Genomic DNA, 16,520 nt, shown 5'->3' with positions numbered 1-16,520 from the left:
TCCCAAGTAGCTGGGATTACAGGCACTTGCCACCACACCCAGCTAATTTTTGTATTTTGGGTAGTGATGAGGTTTCACCATGTTACCCGACTGGTCTCAAACTCCTGACCTCAAGTGATCTGCCTGCCTCGGCTTCCCAAAGTGCTGGGATTCCAGGCATGAGCCACTGCGCCCAGCCCGCCTTAATCATTTTTAAGTATACAGTTCAGTAGTGTGAAGTATATTCACGTTGTTGTGAGACAGATCTCCAGAACTTTTTCATCTTACAAAACTCAAACTCTATACCTATTAAACAAATCCCCTTTTCCTCCTATCAACTTTATTCTGAATGGTGATGTAAAAATAATAGCTAACTATGTCTAGCACTGTGCTAAGTATTTTGTATATATGATCTCATGAAAGCCTCAAAATAACTCTAGAAAGTAGGTATTATTGCCGGGCACAATGGCTCACGCCTGTAATCCCAGCACTTTGGGAGGCCGAGATGGGTGGATTACGAGGTCAAGAGATCGAGACCATCCTGGCTAACACGGTGAAATGCTGTCTCTACTAAAAATACAAAACAATTAGCCAGCATGGTGGCAAGCGCCTGTAGTCTCAGCTACTCGGGAGGCTGAGGCAGGACAATCGCTTGAACCAAGGGGCTGGAGGTTGCAACGAGCCAAGACCGCACCATTGCACTCCAGCCTGGGCGACAGAGTGAGATTCCGTCAAAAAAAAAAAAAAAAAAAGTAGACATTATTATCGTCATCTTACAGAGGAGAAAATTGAGGCACAGAGATGTTAATAACTTGCCCTGAGGTCACAATGTAAAGTGCTGGTGCTGCAGTTTGCCCCCAGTCTGGGTTGGCAGTCTGTGCTCTTAACCCTACTGGCTGCATTCATCTCCGACTTACCCAGCCCCTAACCCTGGCCATTTAGATAGTTTCCAATTTGTTGTTATAAGTAGCAATGCACAGCTTTGTGTAACTGTCCTCCCACCACCAAATTTAGCCTTTTCCTGAGTGAATAGGTGTGCACATGATGCCTAGTTGCTTTCAAAGAGGGGAATCCATGACATTTTCATACAATTTGAGAATGCTAATGCTTATTTGGCAGGAAATTGTTCAAGGTTGCCCCCTAGAAGATGATGGCGAAGAAAGGATGAAGACCTGAGACTTCTGGTTCTAGTTCCTCTCTCCCTCCGTTGCTTCCCTTACATTAAAGATAGAATGAAAACAGTATGGGCCAAGCGCGGTAGCTCACGCCTGTAATCCAGTACTTTGGGAGGCTGAGGCGGGTGGATGACCTGAGGTCAGGAGTTCGAGACCAGCCTGGCCAACAAGACGAAACCCCATCTCTACTAAACATACAAAAATTAGCCAGGCAGGGTGGCAGGTGCCTGTAATCCCAGCTACTCAGGAGGCTAAGGCAGGAGACTAGATTGAACCCGGGAGGCAGAGGTTGCAGTGAGCCGAGATTGCACCATTGCACTCCAGCCTGAGTGACAAGAGTGAAACTCCATCTCAGAAAAAAAAAAAAAATGAATGAAAAGTATCTTCCTCACAAACCCAATCTCAGTTGATGCTAGTATCTTCCATGAGACTTTCTTGTTGAGGCAGGTAACTCTGTGGGTTAACTTGATGGGGCTCAGCCCAAGACCTAAGAACTAAATGGAGTAAGATGCTTAACGAGGCCAGGGCTCAACTTAATCCCCTGCTCCTGGCCCAGCTCTCCAGTTCAGGAAGGTAGAGCTTCAGCTGAGGACGACGGGAAGATGCCGCGCAAGATAGGAGGCTTTTTGTTATTACTTCTCTTTGGCTATGAAGGTATGTGCTTTTCAACCATTGACATTCATTGCATACTTAACATGTAATTTAATTAATATCCTTGATAAACAGGAATATAACTCGAATAATAGAATTATTAATTAGCAACATGTTAATTAACCAATACATGTTATTAATGAATAACAGTTGTCTTTATGTAGATGGCTTTCCACTTCTGTGAGGAGCCTTCTAAAGTTCAAAGGATGCTTAAATTCCAATGGAAAGAAAGATGGGTCTCAAAAATCAATAAAATAGCCATAAGTTGCAACAATGAATGAGAAAGTACGGCATATTCTGGAAACCTTTTAGGAGTCAAAGTTGGAGTGACTGTAGAATTTAATATTGCAAACCAGAATGCTATTGGCAGTGGAGGAGGCCGCTATTAATAATTCTGCTGGGACAACAGGTATAACCCAGGACCATCCAGGGCAAATCAGAACGTAAGGTCACCCTAGTTTAAATATGGATTAAAGTAACATGCCCAGTGCCACTGGAATCTAATAAAAAACATAATCCAACTGAGAGTCAGGAAACCCTGGAGACTTAATACACTCACTCATTTAACAGTTTCTAAATATGAGCCTAACGGAAGTGATATGCTTCAATTAGGAAAAAATAAGGGCAAATCTCTAAAATGTCATCCAGTTCCAATTCCCCCTCATCTTTGAAATAATATTCTTTCATGCGTCTCTCAATTCTCAAGTATACATCTGCTCAGAATTTCTTCTCAGGTACATCCAGATGTTAGAAATTGGTTGACTGCCTTCTTTGTGGATATCGTGTATTTGTGTATGTTATAGAAAATAAATTAAAAAGCAGGAAGAAGGAGGTCTCTCTGCTCTGCAAATGACCTGGTAGACAAACACAATGAAACTCACACAAGTAGAATCAGAATTCTTGGTTTCACGGCTCACTGCAGCCTCAATCTCCCAGGCTCAAGCCATCCTCCTGCCTCAGCCTCCCTAGTAGCTGGGACTACAGGCATGCACCACCACATCGGCTAATTTTTTGTATTTGTAGAGAGGGGTTTTCACCATGTTTCCCAGGCTGATGACTTTTGTTACTAAGTCACATTTCTCAGTATTTGGAAAGACTGGTGACAATATAATTCCAAGGTCATTCTGCAAACCATAAGGTATATTTCTAAGTAGGGATCATTTAAACCCATTGTCTGTTGTGATTTTTTTCCCTTGCAATTAATAGTCCACAGCTTGTCCCAGGAACTCTGAGCACTTTAAGATGCTTTGGGGTTTTGTTGTTTTTCCTTTACTCCTTGACCCCTCCTCTTTCCTTAGCAAGAAAATCTAAGCAGACTGTGTCAAGGCTTAGATCTAAATACTCCTGGTTCTCAGACACCCCCCAGGCTCACTCTCAGATTTCTCTTCTTTGTGATTGGCATGGAGATTCATTCATTCCTCAGTCCCTTCGTTCAAGAACTCATCCCTGAGTATCTGCTAGGTGGCAAACACTGTGTAAGAACTTGACATGCAGGGCAGATCCTTGTTGCTTCCACAGCGCTGAGTCTAACAACCCCATTCTGTGATCTCCCCACCCCCATGGGAAGCAGTCCTAGAAAAGTTTACCAATGAGCCGGGCACAGTGGCTCATGCCTGCAATCCCAGCACTTTGGGAGGCTGACGCAGGTGGACCACCTTAGGTCGGGAGTTCCAGACCAGCCTGACCAACATGGAGAAATACCATCTCTACTAAAAATACAAAATTAGCCAGGTGTGGCAGCGCATGCCTGTAATCCCAACTACTCAGGAGGCTGAGAAAGGAGAATTGCTTCCACCCAGTAGACAGAAGTTGCAGTGAGCTGAGATTGTGCCACTGCACTCCAGCCTGGGTGACAGAGTGACACTGTCTCAAAAAAAAAAAAAAAAGTTTACCAATGCATTTTAAAATTACACCTGCCCAGTTAGTAGATATCAGTAATAAAAGACAGGCTGGCAGGAGGTGTGAAGGATAGCACTCCTTTGTGTTCTGAAGTTTACCAATCTTTGTGCATGGCTGGAGAGCTCCAGAAATGTCCATGAAGAGCAGAGAACATCGTCTCTCCAGGTGGATGCAACGTGACCCAGTGAGAAAGCTTGGGGAGCTGAAATGATCTTACCCACCTAACCCAGGCCTTTAACACCTCTTGGAAGGAAAGCAGCCAGCCAAAGATAGCCACTGTGGCTTGGCGACCTACTGTGTGCCCTACCCTGAGCCAGAGGGATGCTCCAGGGGACAGAGGACACAATCGCTGCACTTAACCAGCATATTATCCAGGTGGAGATGCATAAGACCCCCATATATGGGAAAGATGTGATCCATTGCACAGCTGGGAACCTGAAGACAAGGTCTCTTCGTCCAATTTACCCTCCTCTGCTTCTGTTCCTCGGTGGCAGTGTCTCCTCATTACAGTGAAATGAGGTAGAAGAATTGTCTTCACTTAGGTGAAGGTTCATTTGGGAGAGCACACAGCATCGTAGTAAGGCACTTCCTGTGTCTTCTAAGAGTCAGGCTTCTACTTCTCTTACACCACACATATTGGATTCAATGCCAATAATGATTTTTAGAACATTCATCTTATTAAAATATCTTACTTCATTACTTGGTCATGTTTATCATATAAAAACAAAAAAAGTCCTTCAGATTCAACTTATAGGTGACTGTGTTACCATCAGGGACTGCAGGGTTGTTTTAAAAGCAGCTTTATTGAGACGTAATTTATGTACTCTTAAATTCACCCATTGAAAGTCTATTGTTTGATCGTTTTAAGTATATTTACAGATTTGTGGAGCACATAATCTAATTTTAGAACATTTTCATCACCCAAACATGAAGCCCTCACTCCCCATTTTCCCTGTCCCCTCCCTCCCCCAGCCCCTGGGCAACCACAAATGGACTTTCTGTCTTTAAAGATTTGCCAGTCTTGCACAGTTCATTTCAGTAGAATCACACAGCATGTGGTCTTTTGTCTTTCACTTAGCATACGTCGTCGTTGAGGTTCATCTGTGTCTGAAGCATGTGCGGATAACAGATTTACCCATGAATATGACTGTCGCCTAAAATAGTAACACTTTCACACCAGAAGCAATTTCTTTCTTTTTCTTTCACGAGAGGGACGTTATTGCAGCCTGCTGCGTCCCTCCTGTTTCTCAAGTAGATTGGAAGCTGGTTACAGACCGTTTTTAATCATTCATAATTTTATGCTTTTCTCCTTGGCTTCATCTGTTTCCATGGGAAGAAACACTCTGTAGTTGGTGATATCCAATCAAAGAGACCAAACTAGTCTTTCCTGTGCGTATCTAAAGCGCACGCCTTTCCTCGTCGGTTACAAGGTACATTTCAAGAAATAGACATGTCTTGAAATTTCCTGCTGTGGCAACAAGTACAGTGGCCCTTTTGGACCAAGGGGCAAATGAGCCCATATTGCATAAATCTAAGATTGGTGACTGGCAGATGGCTCATGTAACGTGTGGTGGAATCACAGAAGCCATCCAAGCAGGGAGAAAAATATGCAACCACATAATAGAAATCTTTCACTATTTTTCCTTTAGAGGCTGAGGTTTTTCTCTTGTTCTCCTTCCAACAATGCTATTTTCCGGTATGACACTATTAGGTTGGTGCACAAGTAATTGCGGTTTTTGCCATCACAATATGTTATGGTCAAAATGCTTTTGTTCTCCAGTTCATTGGTGATTAAATCCTTGTGTGGCACTGCAGCTACCATGTTGCTTCTCCTTTGGTGACAGCTTTTTCTGTAAAACACTTGTTGTTCCTTCTTTCTCTGTTCATTTCCATAAGGACCTGGTACCTCAGAGCCCCAGGCTGTCTACAGACAAACGCTTTCTGGGGAGGGGAGTCTAGGAGGAAAAGAAACACAAAAAATCGCTCCAACATTGGATTGCACCAGGAACTAGCTCTAATGCAGGCCTTTTCCTTGGACTCTAGGTTTGCTCAGTGACAGCTCAACAGACCAGACCCTCTCCGTGACAGAAATGGCCTTTGAGCCAAGTGGATTTGGTTATGAAAGCCACACTGTCAGTAACCAATACCCCTTGCCTTTGGTTTTTCAAAAAGAGGATCTGGTACAATTTTATTTTTTTTTTTGAGACAGAGTCTCACTCTGTTGCCTAGGCTGGAGTACAGTGGCGTGATCTCAGCGCACTGCAGCCTCTGCCTCTGGGGTTCAAGTGAGTCTCCTGCCTCAGCCTCCCAAGTAGCTGGGATGACAGGCATGCACCACCACGCCCAGCTAATTTTTGTATTTTTTGTAGAGATGGGGTTTCACCATGTTGGCCAGGCTAGTCTGGAACTCCTGACCTCAAGTGATCTGCCTGCCTCGGCCTCCCAAAGTGCTAGGATTACAGGTGTGGGCCACCGTGCCCAGCCTGGCACAACTGATGTTAGCCTAAGTGACAGGGCACTTCAGAAACTGCCTCACAGCCAGTCCCAGCTTCTCCTGAGGGTGGGGATGGGGCAGAGCATCTCCTGGACTAGCAGCCCCCAATTAACTAGACCCTAATTGCTTATTTCCTTTGCATTTCTTGATGAACAGCTACAGGCCTGAGGTTAGGAGTTCATGTAGTCATTTACTCTGCAGAGCACAGGGCACCATCCAGCCTTTCTGGGCATCCCCTTGAGTTCCAGAAGCATCTGTCCCGCTGCCAGCTTGATTTCAACACTGGGGTATCCCCTAGGCATCTCAAATTCATTATGTCCCAAACAGACCATCCTTCTCCCCATCGTCCCCAAATCCCTTGTCCTCACTGAAATCTTCCCCTTCCCCCCGCCCTGTAAATGGCAGCTCTATTCCCCCGGTTGCCCCAGCCTCAGACTTCTGTTTCTTTCACATCCCCACCCTCGCCACGTGTAACCTGTCTGCAGGTCCTGTGGGCACTACTTCCCCAGTACAGTCAGAATCCAGCCACTCATTGTTGTACCTGAGCAAGTCAAGGAATGTGCCACACTCTGAGATTGAATTATGAGTCCCTTATTATGCGGCGACCGAGAGGTGGCTAACACCCAAAATTCTCTCAGCCCCTAAGAAAGTTAGGTGGTCTTTTATACCCTAGTTTCAAAAGGGAGGGGGAACTTAGCTGAAGCAAATTTTTCACAAAAGCAGAGTAAGCAAAAAGTTAAAAGATAAACTAGCACATGAGAAATAAAACAGTGCCAAGTGCGAGGGGTAAAGCTGTCATGAAAGACACACAACTTACAGACAATGGGGGCTCTGGGCGCACAACGGCACCTGCGTTCCCAGGCTCTGCTGGTACCACTCAGCCTCTTATTAACAAATGCATTCCTGGAGGTGCCCAGTGTCAGCTCGCCCCAGCTGCATACTACAGTTACATACTTAATGGTGGGAAAATAACTAAAATGTAGAAGCTGAGATGGAATCTGTCCGGCTAACATAAAGCCTGAACAGCTTTTAGTCTGAGAAAGAGAGAGTTAGTTTTGGCTGGCAAAAAGCAGGTTATCACATTATCACCTCCACTGCCACCACCCTGGGCCAAGCCACCATCTTCTCTTCCCTGGATGACTGCACTCACCTCGGAACCAGACCCTGTGGCCACCCTTGCTGTGGCCAGCCCGGTCTATAATACGGTACCAGAGGGGAACATTAGGCGCGGTCGCTCACGCCTGTAATCCCAGCACTTTGGGAGGCCATGGCGGGTGTATCATGAGGTCAAGAGATTGAGATCATCCTGGCCAACATGGTGAAACCCCTTCTCTACTAAAAATACAACAAACTAGCTGGGCGTGGTGGCAGACACCTGTAGTCCCAGCTACTCAGGAGGCTGAGGCAGGAGAATCACTTGAACCTGGGAGGCGGAGGTTGCAGTGAGCCGAGATCATGCCACTGCACTCCAGCCTGGCGACAGGGTGAGACTCCATCTCAAAACAAACAAACAAACAAAAACAGAGGGAGTTTTGAAACCATGGTCAGTCATGTCCTCTCCTATCCTCAAGCTCCACAAATGGCCCATGAGGCCCTACGGGAACTGGCTCCCCGATACCCCCCAGCCTCCCCATCTCCTAAGACTCTCTCTCCTCTGGCTCCAGCCCCAGGGGCTCCTTGGTCTTCCTGGAACATGCCAAGCACGTGCTCACCTCGGGGGCTTGGCACATGCTGTTCCCTCTGCCCACAATGCTTTGCCCACAGGTGTCTCACCTCCCTTGGATCTTTGTGCCAACATCACCTTCTCAGTGAAGGCTTACCTAAGTTCAAAAGGACCAGTCCCTGTCCCTACTTCCTTGCTTCTTCTCCACAGCAGTCACTGGCATCTTCCATACTATATATTGTATTTCTTCATTCGTTTATGAATGTATTCTCCCCGTCCATTCCCACCCCACACACACACTAGCCTATGAGCTTTATGATGGCAGGTGTTTTTCCCGTTCCGTTTACTACTCGATCCCCAGCACCTAAAGCTGGGACTGGAATGTAGTAGATGCCCAATGAATATTAGTTGAATGAATGAATGCTTTGGGGTGAGTAATTATCAGCCATCTTTCTTTTGTATGGGTTTCTATGACTTGTGCGTGAGAAAAAGGTAGACTGAAAAGGCCAGAGCAAATGGTGAGCTGGGGGACATGAACAACCCTCTTTTTTTTTTTGAGACAGGGTCTCACTCTGTCACCCAGACTGAAGTGCAGTGATGCAATCATACCTCGCTGCAGCTTCCAACTCCCATAATCCTCCCACCTCAGTCTTCCAAACAGCTCGGATCACAGGTGTGTGGCACCACACTTGGCTAATTTTTATTTATTTATTTATTTTAGCAGAGACCAGGTTTTGCCATGTTGCCCAGGCTGATCTCAAACTCCTGAGCTCAAGGTATACTTCCGCCCCAGTCTCCCAAAGTGTTAGAATTCCATGCATGAGCCAGTGCGCCCGCCCAGGAAAAGTCCTCTTTATAGGGAGAGGCTGAGCAGGCAGAGAAGTCGGCTCAGGAGGAGGCATTCGAGACAAAGAAATTCTGTGGACGGAGGCATGAGACGGTCTGGCACGTTTGTGGCTTGGCAGGCAGTGCAGAGTGAGAAACGTAATCCCAAGAGGCGGGCAGGAGGTAGCTCTATCTCCACCACCCCTTGAAGGACACTTTATTATTACACGTATTGTAGGGGTGAGAAAATGGAGAGATCACAATAAATGTCAGAGATGGGACTCAGCCCCTGGCAATGGGGACCCACCAGAGGGTTTTGTGCAGGAGAGTGGCAGCATCAGGCATCACTTCGCTGCCTCAGCAGCATGGAGGATGAAAGAGACAAATCGGCCGGGCCTGGTGGCTCACGCCTGTAATCCCAGCACTTTGGGAGGCCGAGGCGGGTGGATCTCTTGAGGTCAGGAGTTTGAGACTAGCCTGGCCAACATGGTGAAACCCCGTCTCTACCAAAAATACAAAAATTAGCTGGGCATGGTGGTGCATGCCTGTAATCCCAGCCACTTGGGAGGCTGAGGCAGAAGAATCACTTCAACCCGGGAGGCAGAGGTTGCAGTGAGCTGAGATCACGCCACTGCACTCCAGCCTGGGTGACAGAGTGAGACTCTGTCTCAAAAAAAAAACAGAGACAAGTTTCTCTTTAGCAGGTACAGTACCAGGGAGAGAGGGTGGGGCCTCAAGCAGGTAGTGGCAGTGGGATGGAGAGGAGAGAAAGCCCCTGGTGGCCATAGGATGTAGGGGTTTAGGAAAAAGAGGAGTCTAGGAAGAGCCCTCTGGATGGGGTGGCAGATGGATGGCGAAGCCACTCAGAAGATAAGAAATAGAAAACAGAGGCCAGGCGCGGTGGCTCATGCCTATAATCCCAGCACTTTGGGAGGGCAAGGCAAGAGGATCTCTTGAGCCCAGGAATTTGAGACCAGCCTGGGCAACATAGCAAGACCCCATCTCTACAAAAAAATTAAGAAAATTAGCTGAGCATGGCAGGGCATGCCTGTAGTCCCAGCTACTCAGGAGGCTGAGGTGGGAGGATTGCTTGAGCCCAGGAGGTCGAGGCTGCAATGATCAAGAAACAGAACATGACGAGTGGGGCCAGGCACAGTGGCTCACTCCTGTAATCCTAGCACTTTGGGAAGCTGAAGCAGGAGGGTGGCTTGCATCCAGGAGTTCGAGACAAGCATGGGCAATATAGTGAGACCCCATCTTTACAAAAAAAATTGGAAAATTAGCCAGGCCTGGTGGCACATGCTTACAGTTCCAGCTACTCGGGAGGCTGAGGTGGGAGGATCACTTGAGCCTGGGAGATGAGGCTGCAGTGAGCCGGGAGCACACCACTGTACTCTACCCTTCGCAACAGAGCAAGACCCTGTCTCAAAAAAAAAAAAAAGTCATTGTTAACTTCCTCTGACAGCACATAATTTGGGACTATGGGGCTGTCTTAGTCTGTTTGAGAAGCTATACAAAATACCATAAACTGGGTGGCTTATAAACCACAGAAATTTATTTCTTACAATACTGGAGGCTGGTAAGTCCACGTCAAGGTGCTGGCAGATTTGGGTCTGGTGAGACCCTGCTTCCTGCTTCATCCCTGGCACCTTCTTACTGTGCCCTCCCATGGCAGAAGGGGCAAGCTAGTGATACGGTTGGGGGGCAGGGTGGTCCCTGGCTCAGGCTCCACCCCCAGGCCTGTGCCCACGGACCTAGATGAGGACAGGCACAGACCCAGGCACTCCTGCCTTGGCGCCCAAAGATTGCATTTCCCAAGACCACCCCGGCCCACCATGCCACCGATCCTGGGCCTATAAAAACTCCGAGACCCTAGCAGGCAGACACTCAAGAGCCTGGAGGTGGAGAGGAGCACATTGGCAGAAGAAGACATGAGTGGCTGGACATCCAGAGGACGTTGAGAGGCTCGCGCTGTCAGAAGAGCACATGACAGACGCCCGCAGCCAGTAGGCCACGGACCAGCGGAACAAGGCGGAGTTTGCCCGGGACCGTCAGAGAAGAGTGGGGCCACCTAACAAGTCTGACTCCAGGGGAAAACCATCTCCCTCCTGGCTCCCCCATCTGCTGAGAGCTACTTCCACCATTCAATACAACCTTGTGCTCATTCTCCAAGAGCACGTGTGATCTGATTCTTTGGATACACCAAGCCAGGAACCTCGGGATACATACAGAAAGCCCTCTGTCCTTGTGACAAGGCAGGGGTCTAATTGAGCTAGCACAAACCGCCTCCGGATGGCAAACTAAAAGAGCACCCTGAAACACACACCCACTGGGGTCTTAGCTGTAAACATTCACCCCTAGACACTGCGGTGAGGTCAGAGCTCCACAGCCTGCAGTCTGCATGCTTCCCGAGGGACTTGAGCAGCGGGGCACTGAAGAAACGAGTCACAGCCCACTCGCAGGGCATGCCAGGGGGCAAGGGGACCTTTCCTAATCCCATTTAAGAGGGCAGAGCGTCATCACCTCTCAAAGGCCCCACCTCTTACTACCACATTGGTGATTAGGTTCCAACATATGAATTTTGTGGGGGAAACTAACATTCAGACCATAGCCGGGATTCTGGTGGCCTCCTACAAAGACGGCACTCCCTAACCTTCATGGCTACCTGAGACGGTCAATTCTGCCCCTAGCAGGTGAGTAACCAGTGGAACGAACACCCAGGAGAGACAGCAGTGTGGAGGCTGCAGTGAGCGTGGCCTGAACCTTCCTAGGCTAAGTGACATGTCCGCTTCACTACACTGCAGCCCCTGCATAACCCATGGAAGCACTCACCCCCGGCATGGTCCAGTGGCCTGTCTTCTCCTGGGTCCTCAAGCCCCTGCGAGCAGACAGCGAGGCTTCCATTTCACAAGGCCCGGGCCCTGGTACGGCACCAGGCCCACAGTGGACACAAAAAAGTGGTTGCAGAACAGGGAAATGTGTATTATTGAAATGAAAACTTTTATCATTGTGATGAAAAAGGCAAGACCATTTCTAAAAGCTTCTTGTGAGCATCAGATTCACTTTTTAAGTAGCAAAGTGGTTAAAGGAGGGACTTTTATCTCCATTTTTTACACTCAGGTTTTGTTTAAAATTTTTCCAGTAGTTGTTGTTGCCTTTATCATCAGAAAATAAAGAAAGGTGTTTGTTTTATTCAAAATGTCTGGGAAGGCCAGGTGCGGTGCCTCACATCTGTAATCCCAGCACTTTAGGAGGACAAGGTGGGTGGATCACCTAAGGTCAGGAGTTCGAAAGCAGCCTGGGCAACATGGCAAAACCCAGTATCTACTAAAAATACAAAAATTACCTGGGCATGGTGGCTGTAACCCCAGCTACTCGGGAGGCTGAGGCAGGAGAATCGCTTGAACCCGGAAGGCAAAGCTTGCAGTGAGCCAAGATTGCGCCATTGCACTCCAGCCTGGGCGATAGAGAGAAACCCAGTCTCCAAAAAAAAAAGTCTAGGCAATGCTTTTCCTCACTTCTCTCAAGGCTCATGGCTGAGACCCCTATGACAAAAGACAGTTTAATGACGGAAAACCGTCCCTCATTTAGCAGAAACCCTGTCTCTACTAAAAATACAAAAATTAGCCAGGCGTGGTGGTGGGTGCCTATAATCTCAGCTCACTGCAACCTCCACCTCCCGAGTTCAAGCAATTCTCCTGTCTCGGCCTCCCAAGTAGCTGGGATTACAGGTGTGCGCCACCATGCTCAGCTAATTTTTGTATTTTTAGTAGAGACAGGTTTTACCATGTTGGTCAGGCTGGTCTCAAACTCCTGACCTCGTGATCCACCCACCTCAGCCTCCCAAAGTGCTGGGATTATAGGCATGAGCCACTGCGCCCAGTCATAATTATCTCTCTTTTTTTTTTTTTTTACAGAGTCTCACTCTGTCACCCAGGCTGGAGTGCAGTGGTGAAACCTCTGCCTGCCGGGTTCAAGCTATTCTTGTACCTCAGCCTCCTAAGTAGCTGGGATTACAGGCGTGCGCCACCATGCCTGGCTCATTTTTGTTTGTTTTTGTAGAGAAGGGGTTTTCATCTTGGTATTCAGGCTGGTCTCAAACTCCTGGCCTAAGTGCTTGGCCCACCTTGGCCTCCCAAAGTGCTAGGATTACAGGCGTGAGCCACTGCACCCGCCCTATAATGATGATCTTGTTCTTTCTGTTTAATTTTACTGACCCTAGCTTCTTAGCATCCGTGGATGTTTTTCCTGGCAGGTATTTACTTACCTTAAATTCTTCCAGAAGGGGTCTTGTTGCTTTCATGTGACTATTTCTATTTCACGTTTCCATGTAACAAGTGATGCTGTTGGATCTCTTTCTTTTATTAATCAGATTTTTTCTGTCTCATTCTTTTGCTTTAGCCACATTGGGATTATCGTCTACAGAGGTATGTAACAGTAAGAAGGCTGCAATGTATATGCATAATACTTTTGAAGATTTTCCTAGCCAAAAATAATGTAGAGCACTATCACTTTTTTAAAAATGTATTTTGAAATCTATTTTGGCCGGGCACGGTGGCTCATGCCTCTAATCGCAGCACTTCGGGAGGCCAAGGCGGGCAGATCACTTAAGGTCAGGAGTTCGAGACTAGCCTGGCCAACATGGTGAAACCCCATCTCAAGTTAAAAAATACAAAAATTAGCTGGGTGTGGTGGTGCACGCCTGTCATTCTACCTGCTCAGGAGGCTGAGGCAGGAGAATTGCTTGAACCCGGGAGGTGGAGGCTGCAGTGAGCCAAGATCACACCACCACACTCCAGTCTGGGGGACAGACTAAGACTGTGTCTCAAAAAAATGTATTTCTTTGCTGATGGTGGCAGTACCACATTTGACCAAGGCAAGCTCCACCATTGGTGTTTGAGAATGAAAGTAAACCACGTCTTCAATCAGATGGCACAAACCTCCAGGGGATGTTAAAAGTCTAAACTTGGATTGGGGCTCCCCAAACTTCTGAAGATAACTATAATGGGGTGAATGGTGACCCCTAGATGGGTGTATCTGTGAGATTATTAGTTGGTTGCCCAGGGTGGCAGACATTTACTTATTTAGAATGCAAGATGAGCGGTAGCTGTGTGTATGAAGGCTGGATTAATAGCTCAATTTGGCCGCTATGGCGAAGATGCCGTAGACGGTGCGTAGGGAGTGAGTGTGGTGTCTGATCACTCCAGGGGTGGCAACCACAGCTGCCTTTGACCATGACTTTTCTGACGTCCTGCCCCTCTGGTTGGCTGCAGGATGAAGGCGAGGACCCCTGGTACCAAAAAGTATGCAAGTGCGATTGCCAAGGAGGAGCCAGTGGTCTGTGGTCTGCTGGCGCCACGTCCTTGGACTGCATACCAGGTGGGTATCCCCTCTCCTGGGGATGGAACAGTCGTTAGGAACACCCCGTATCTCTTCCTTTTTCCCACTCGCCTGAATTAACCCCCTGAACGCTACCATTATCTTTAGAGTGAAAGATGAGTGGTAGCTGTGTGCATTCATGTATTACCATTATTAACAGTAGGTTAATGTAGGTTTTCTCCAGTTGGCCTCTGAGTTTCAAACCTCACACTGGGCCCTGCTTCAACACATAGCATTAGTGTCAGTGTTGAGAAACAGATCCCTAGATCTCCATGTCTCCAGGCTGGGATGGTAGGATGGGTCCTAACTTTCAATGAAATTGATGAATGGGGCTGATTAAAAATAAATTAATGGGAGGCCGGGCGCAGTGGCTCATGCCTGTAATCCCAGCCCTCTGGGAGACCGAGGCGGGCGGATTGCTTGAGCTCTGGAGTTTGAGATTTGCTTGGGCAACATGGTGAAACCTTGTCTCTACTAAAAATACAAAAATTAGTCGGGTGTGGTGGCTCACACCTGTAGTCCCAGCTATTCAGGAGACTGAGGTGGGAGGATTACTTGAATCCGGGAGGTGGAGGTTGCAGTGAGCAGTGACTGTACCACTGCACTCCAGCCTGGGTGACAGAGAGAGACTATCTCAAAAAAAAAAAAAGAAAGAAAGAAAGAAAGAAAGAAAATAAATTAGTGGCAGGCAGCCTGGAATTTTGAAAAGAGAACAGGCTCTAGAGCCAGGAAGACCAGGGCTGAAATCCTGGCTGTGTCACATCTGGACTCTGGGACTGTCACTTTGTTCTTTGTCTGTGCAATGCACGTGATGATAGCACCATGCTTGGATGCTGCCTGCACACCAAACAGCCATGGACTTCTCTCCCAATGCCCAGCCCCCTTGTAATTAATCAGGTGGTGCCATCCAAACAGCTCCAGCCAAGGTGAGCAGGCCACTTCCAAAATGGCACTGAAGGGCTGGCACTCAACTCTCTGGCTCTCCCTTTCCTGCCATGAAGCCCCCTGTTGAGATAGTGGCTTCTCCTTCAACCTGGTCCCTGCGTGATCATGTGGAGCAGAATCCCCTGCCTACCTACGACCAGTCATCTGAGTGAAAAATAAATCTGTGTTTTGTGGAGCTTCCGAAATTTCCAGGCCAATTTGTTCTACAGCTGATGTAGCCTATGTCTAAGACAGGGGCCCACAAACTTTGTAAAGGAACAGAGAGGAAATATTTGTGGCTTTGTGGACCAAAGGTCTGTCGCAACTACTCTATTCTGCCCTTGTTGTTGGAAAGCAGCCATATACATTATGTAAATGCTCAAGCATGGCTGGGTTCCAATAAAACTTTATTTACAAAACAAGCAGAGGGCCAGATGTGGTCCATGGGTCATAGTTTGTTGACCCCTGCTCCACGGGGTTGTCAACAAGGAATAAATAAGATGAGGCATGAAAGCAGCCTGTGGGATACCCACCACACTGATGAATAAAGGTTGGTTCCTTTTCCACCAGCCTCCTAAGAGCTCACACTCTGAGGAGGGAGTGAGCATATCCAATTTTCAGAGGCTTGGCAGTACCTGCTAATATTTGCAATCCTTAAATCCTTTCCATGCTCAGAGCTTATTTTGTATGAAACTGGCCTCGCCACCTCTCCAGGGTTATGATGGAGTCGTGCCACTTCATTTACTTTACACAATTGCCTAATAATAGCTCCAGAAGAGACAGGTTTGTGTATCTGTGTGTGAGGGTCTTTTCATTATTTCATTAAATTTGCATTAAAAAAGCAAATTGCAATGTGTGTGTGGGAGGGTAGGGTACAATGGCTTCTACAGCGTGATTTTTCCATTTTCTGAAGGGGAAGTCATTTCTGAGCCAAGTTTGTTTTCCAAGGGAACTGTGGAGTCCTGATCGTGAGGAAACCAGTGGGGTTTTCCTATGTGACATCCCGTCAGGCTCCACAGCCTTAGCTCATGCAGCCATTAAATGTTGGCAAGATGGGCTCAGTCAATACTGACACACCCTTGTTAATAATCCATTTATAAATTAATTCACCCATCTTTCAACATGTGCCTATGATATGTCAGGCACTGACAAGGAGACAGGAATGAAGGCATTGTCTCCACCTTAGAGAAATTTACCATTTAGTGGAAACAAATGTTCTTTTCACTAGAGACATGAGACCTCCTGCAATTCCATTCCAAGTAAGTTCTGTCTAAGAATAAATTGAAAAGACATTGTTGATGTGGATTGGCTTCATTGACCCAGTCAAGTTTGCAACTTCAAGACAGGCTACGTGCAACCTGGGCAACATGACAAAACCCTATCTATAGATGGGGGGCACAGTGGCTATAGTCCCAGCTCCTTAGGAGGCCGAGGTGGGGGGATCACTTGAGCCCAGGAGGTTGAGGCTGCAGTGAGCCATAATCATATCACTCCACTCCAGCCTGGGTAACAGACAGAAACTCTGTTTCAG

General features: G+C 47.4%; 1 protein-coding gene across 2 annotated transcripts in view; it reads left to right on the top strand.

Moving 5' to 3' along the window:
* Nucleotides 1-1,695: 1,695 nt before the first annotated feature.
* Nucleotides 1,696-16,520, top strand: part of RS1 (retinoschisin 1) — a 30,055-nt gene continuing 15,230 nt past the window's right edge. Inside the window, exons 1-3 of one of the 2 annotated variants that reach the window (XM_017540633.2) lie at nucleotides 1,696-1,808; nucleotides 13,088-13,113; nucleotides 13,960-14,065. In XM_017540633.2, coding sequence (XP_017396122.1) covers nucleotides 1,757-1,808; nucleotides 13,088-13,113; nucleotides 13,960-14,065 — 184 coding nt within the window. In that variant the 5' untranslated portion in view covers nucleotides 1,696-1,756. The remainder of the gene's footprint in view (nucleotides 1,809-13,087; nucleotides 13,114-13,959; nucleotides 14,066-16,520) is intronic. The other variant, XM_037742798.1, reaches the window with a different exon arrangement.

This window comes from Cebus imitator, unplaced genomic scaffold (assembly GCF_001604975.1).
Source record: "Cebus imitator isolate Cc_AM_T3 unplaced genomic scaffold, Cebus_imitator-1.0 Scaffold128, whole genome shotgun sequence".
Taxonomy (NCBI): domain Eukaryota; kingdom Metazoa; phylum Chordata; class Mammalia; order Primates; family Cebidae; genus Cebus; species Cebus imitator.
The sequence above is the reverse complement of the archived record's forward strand: the minus strand, read 5'-3'. Positions and strand labels throughout refer to the sequence as shown.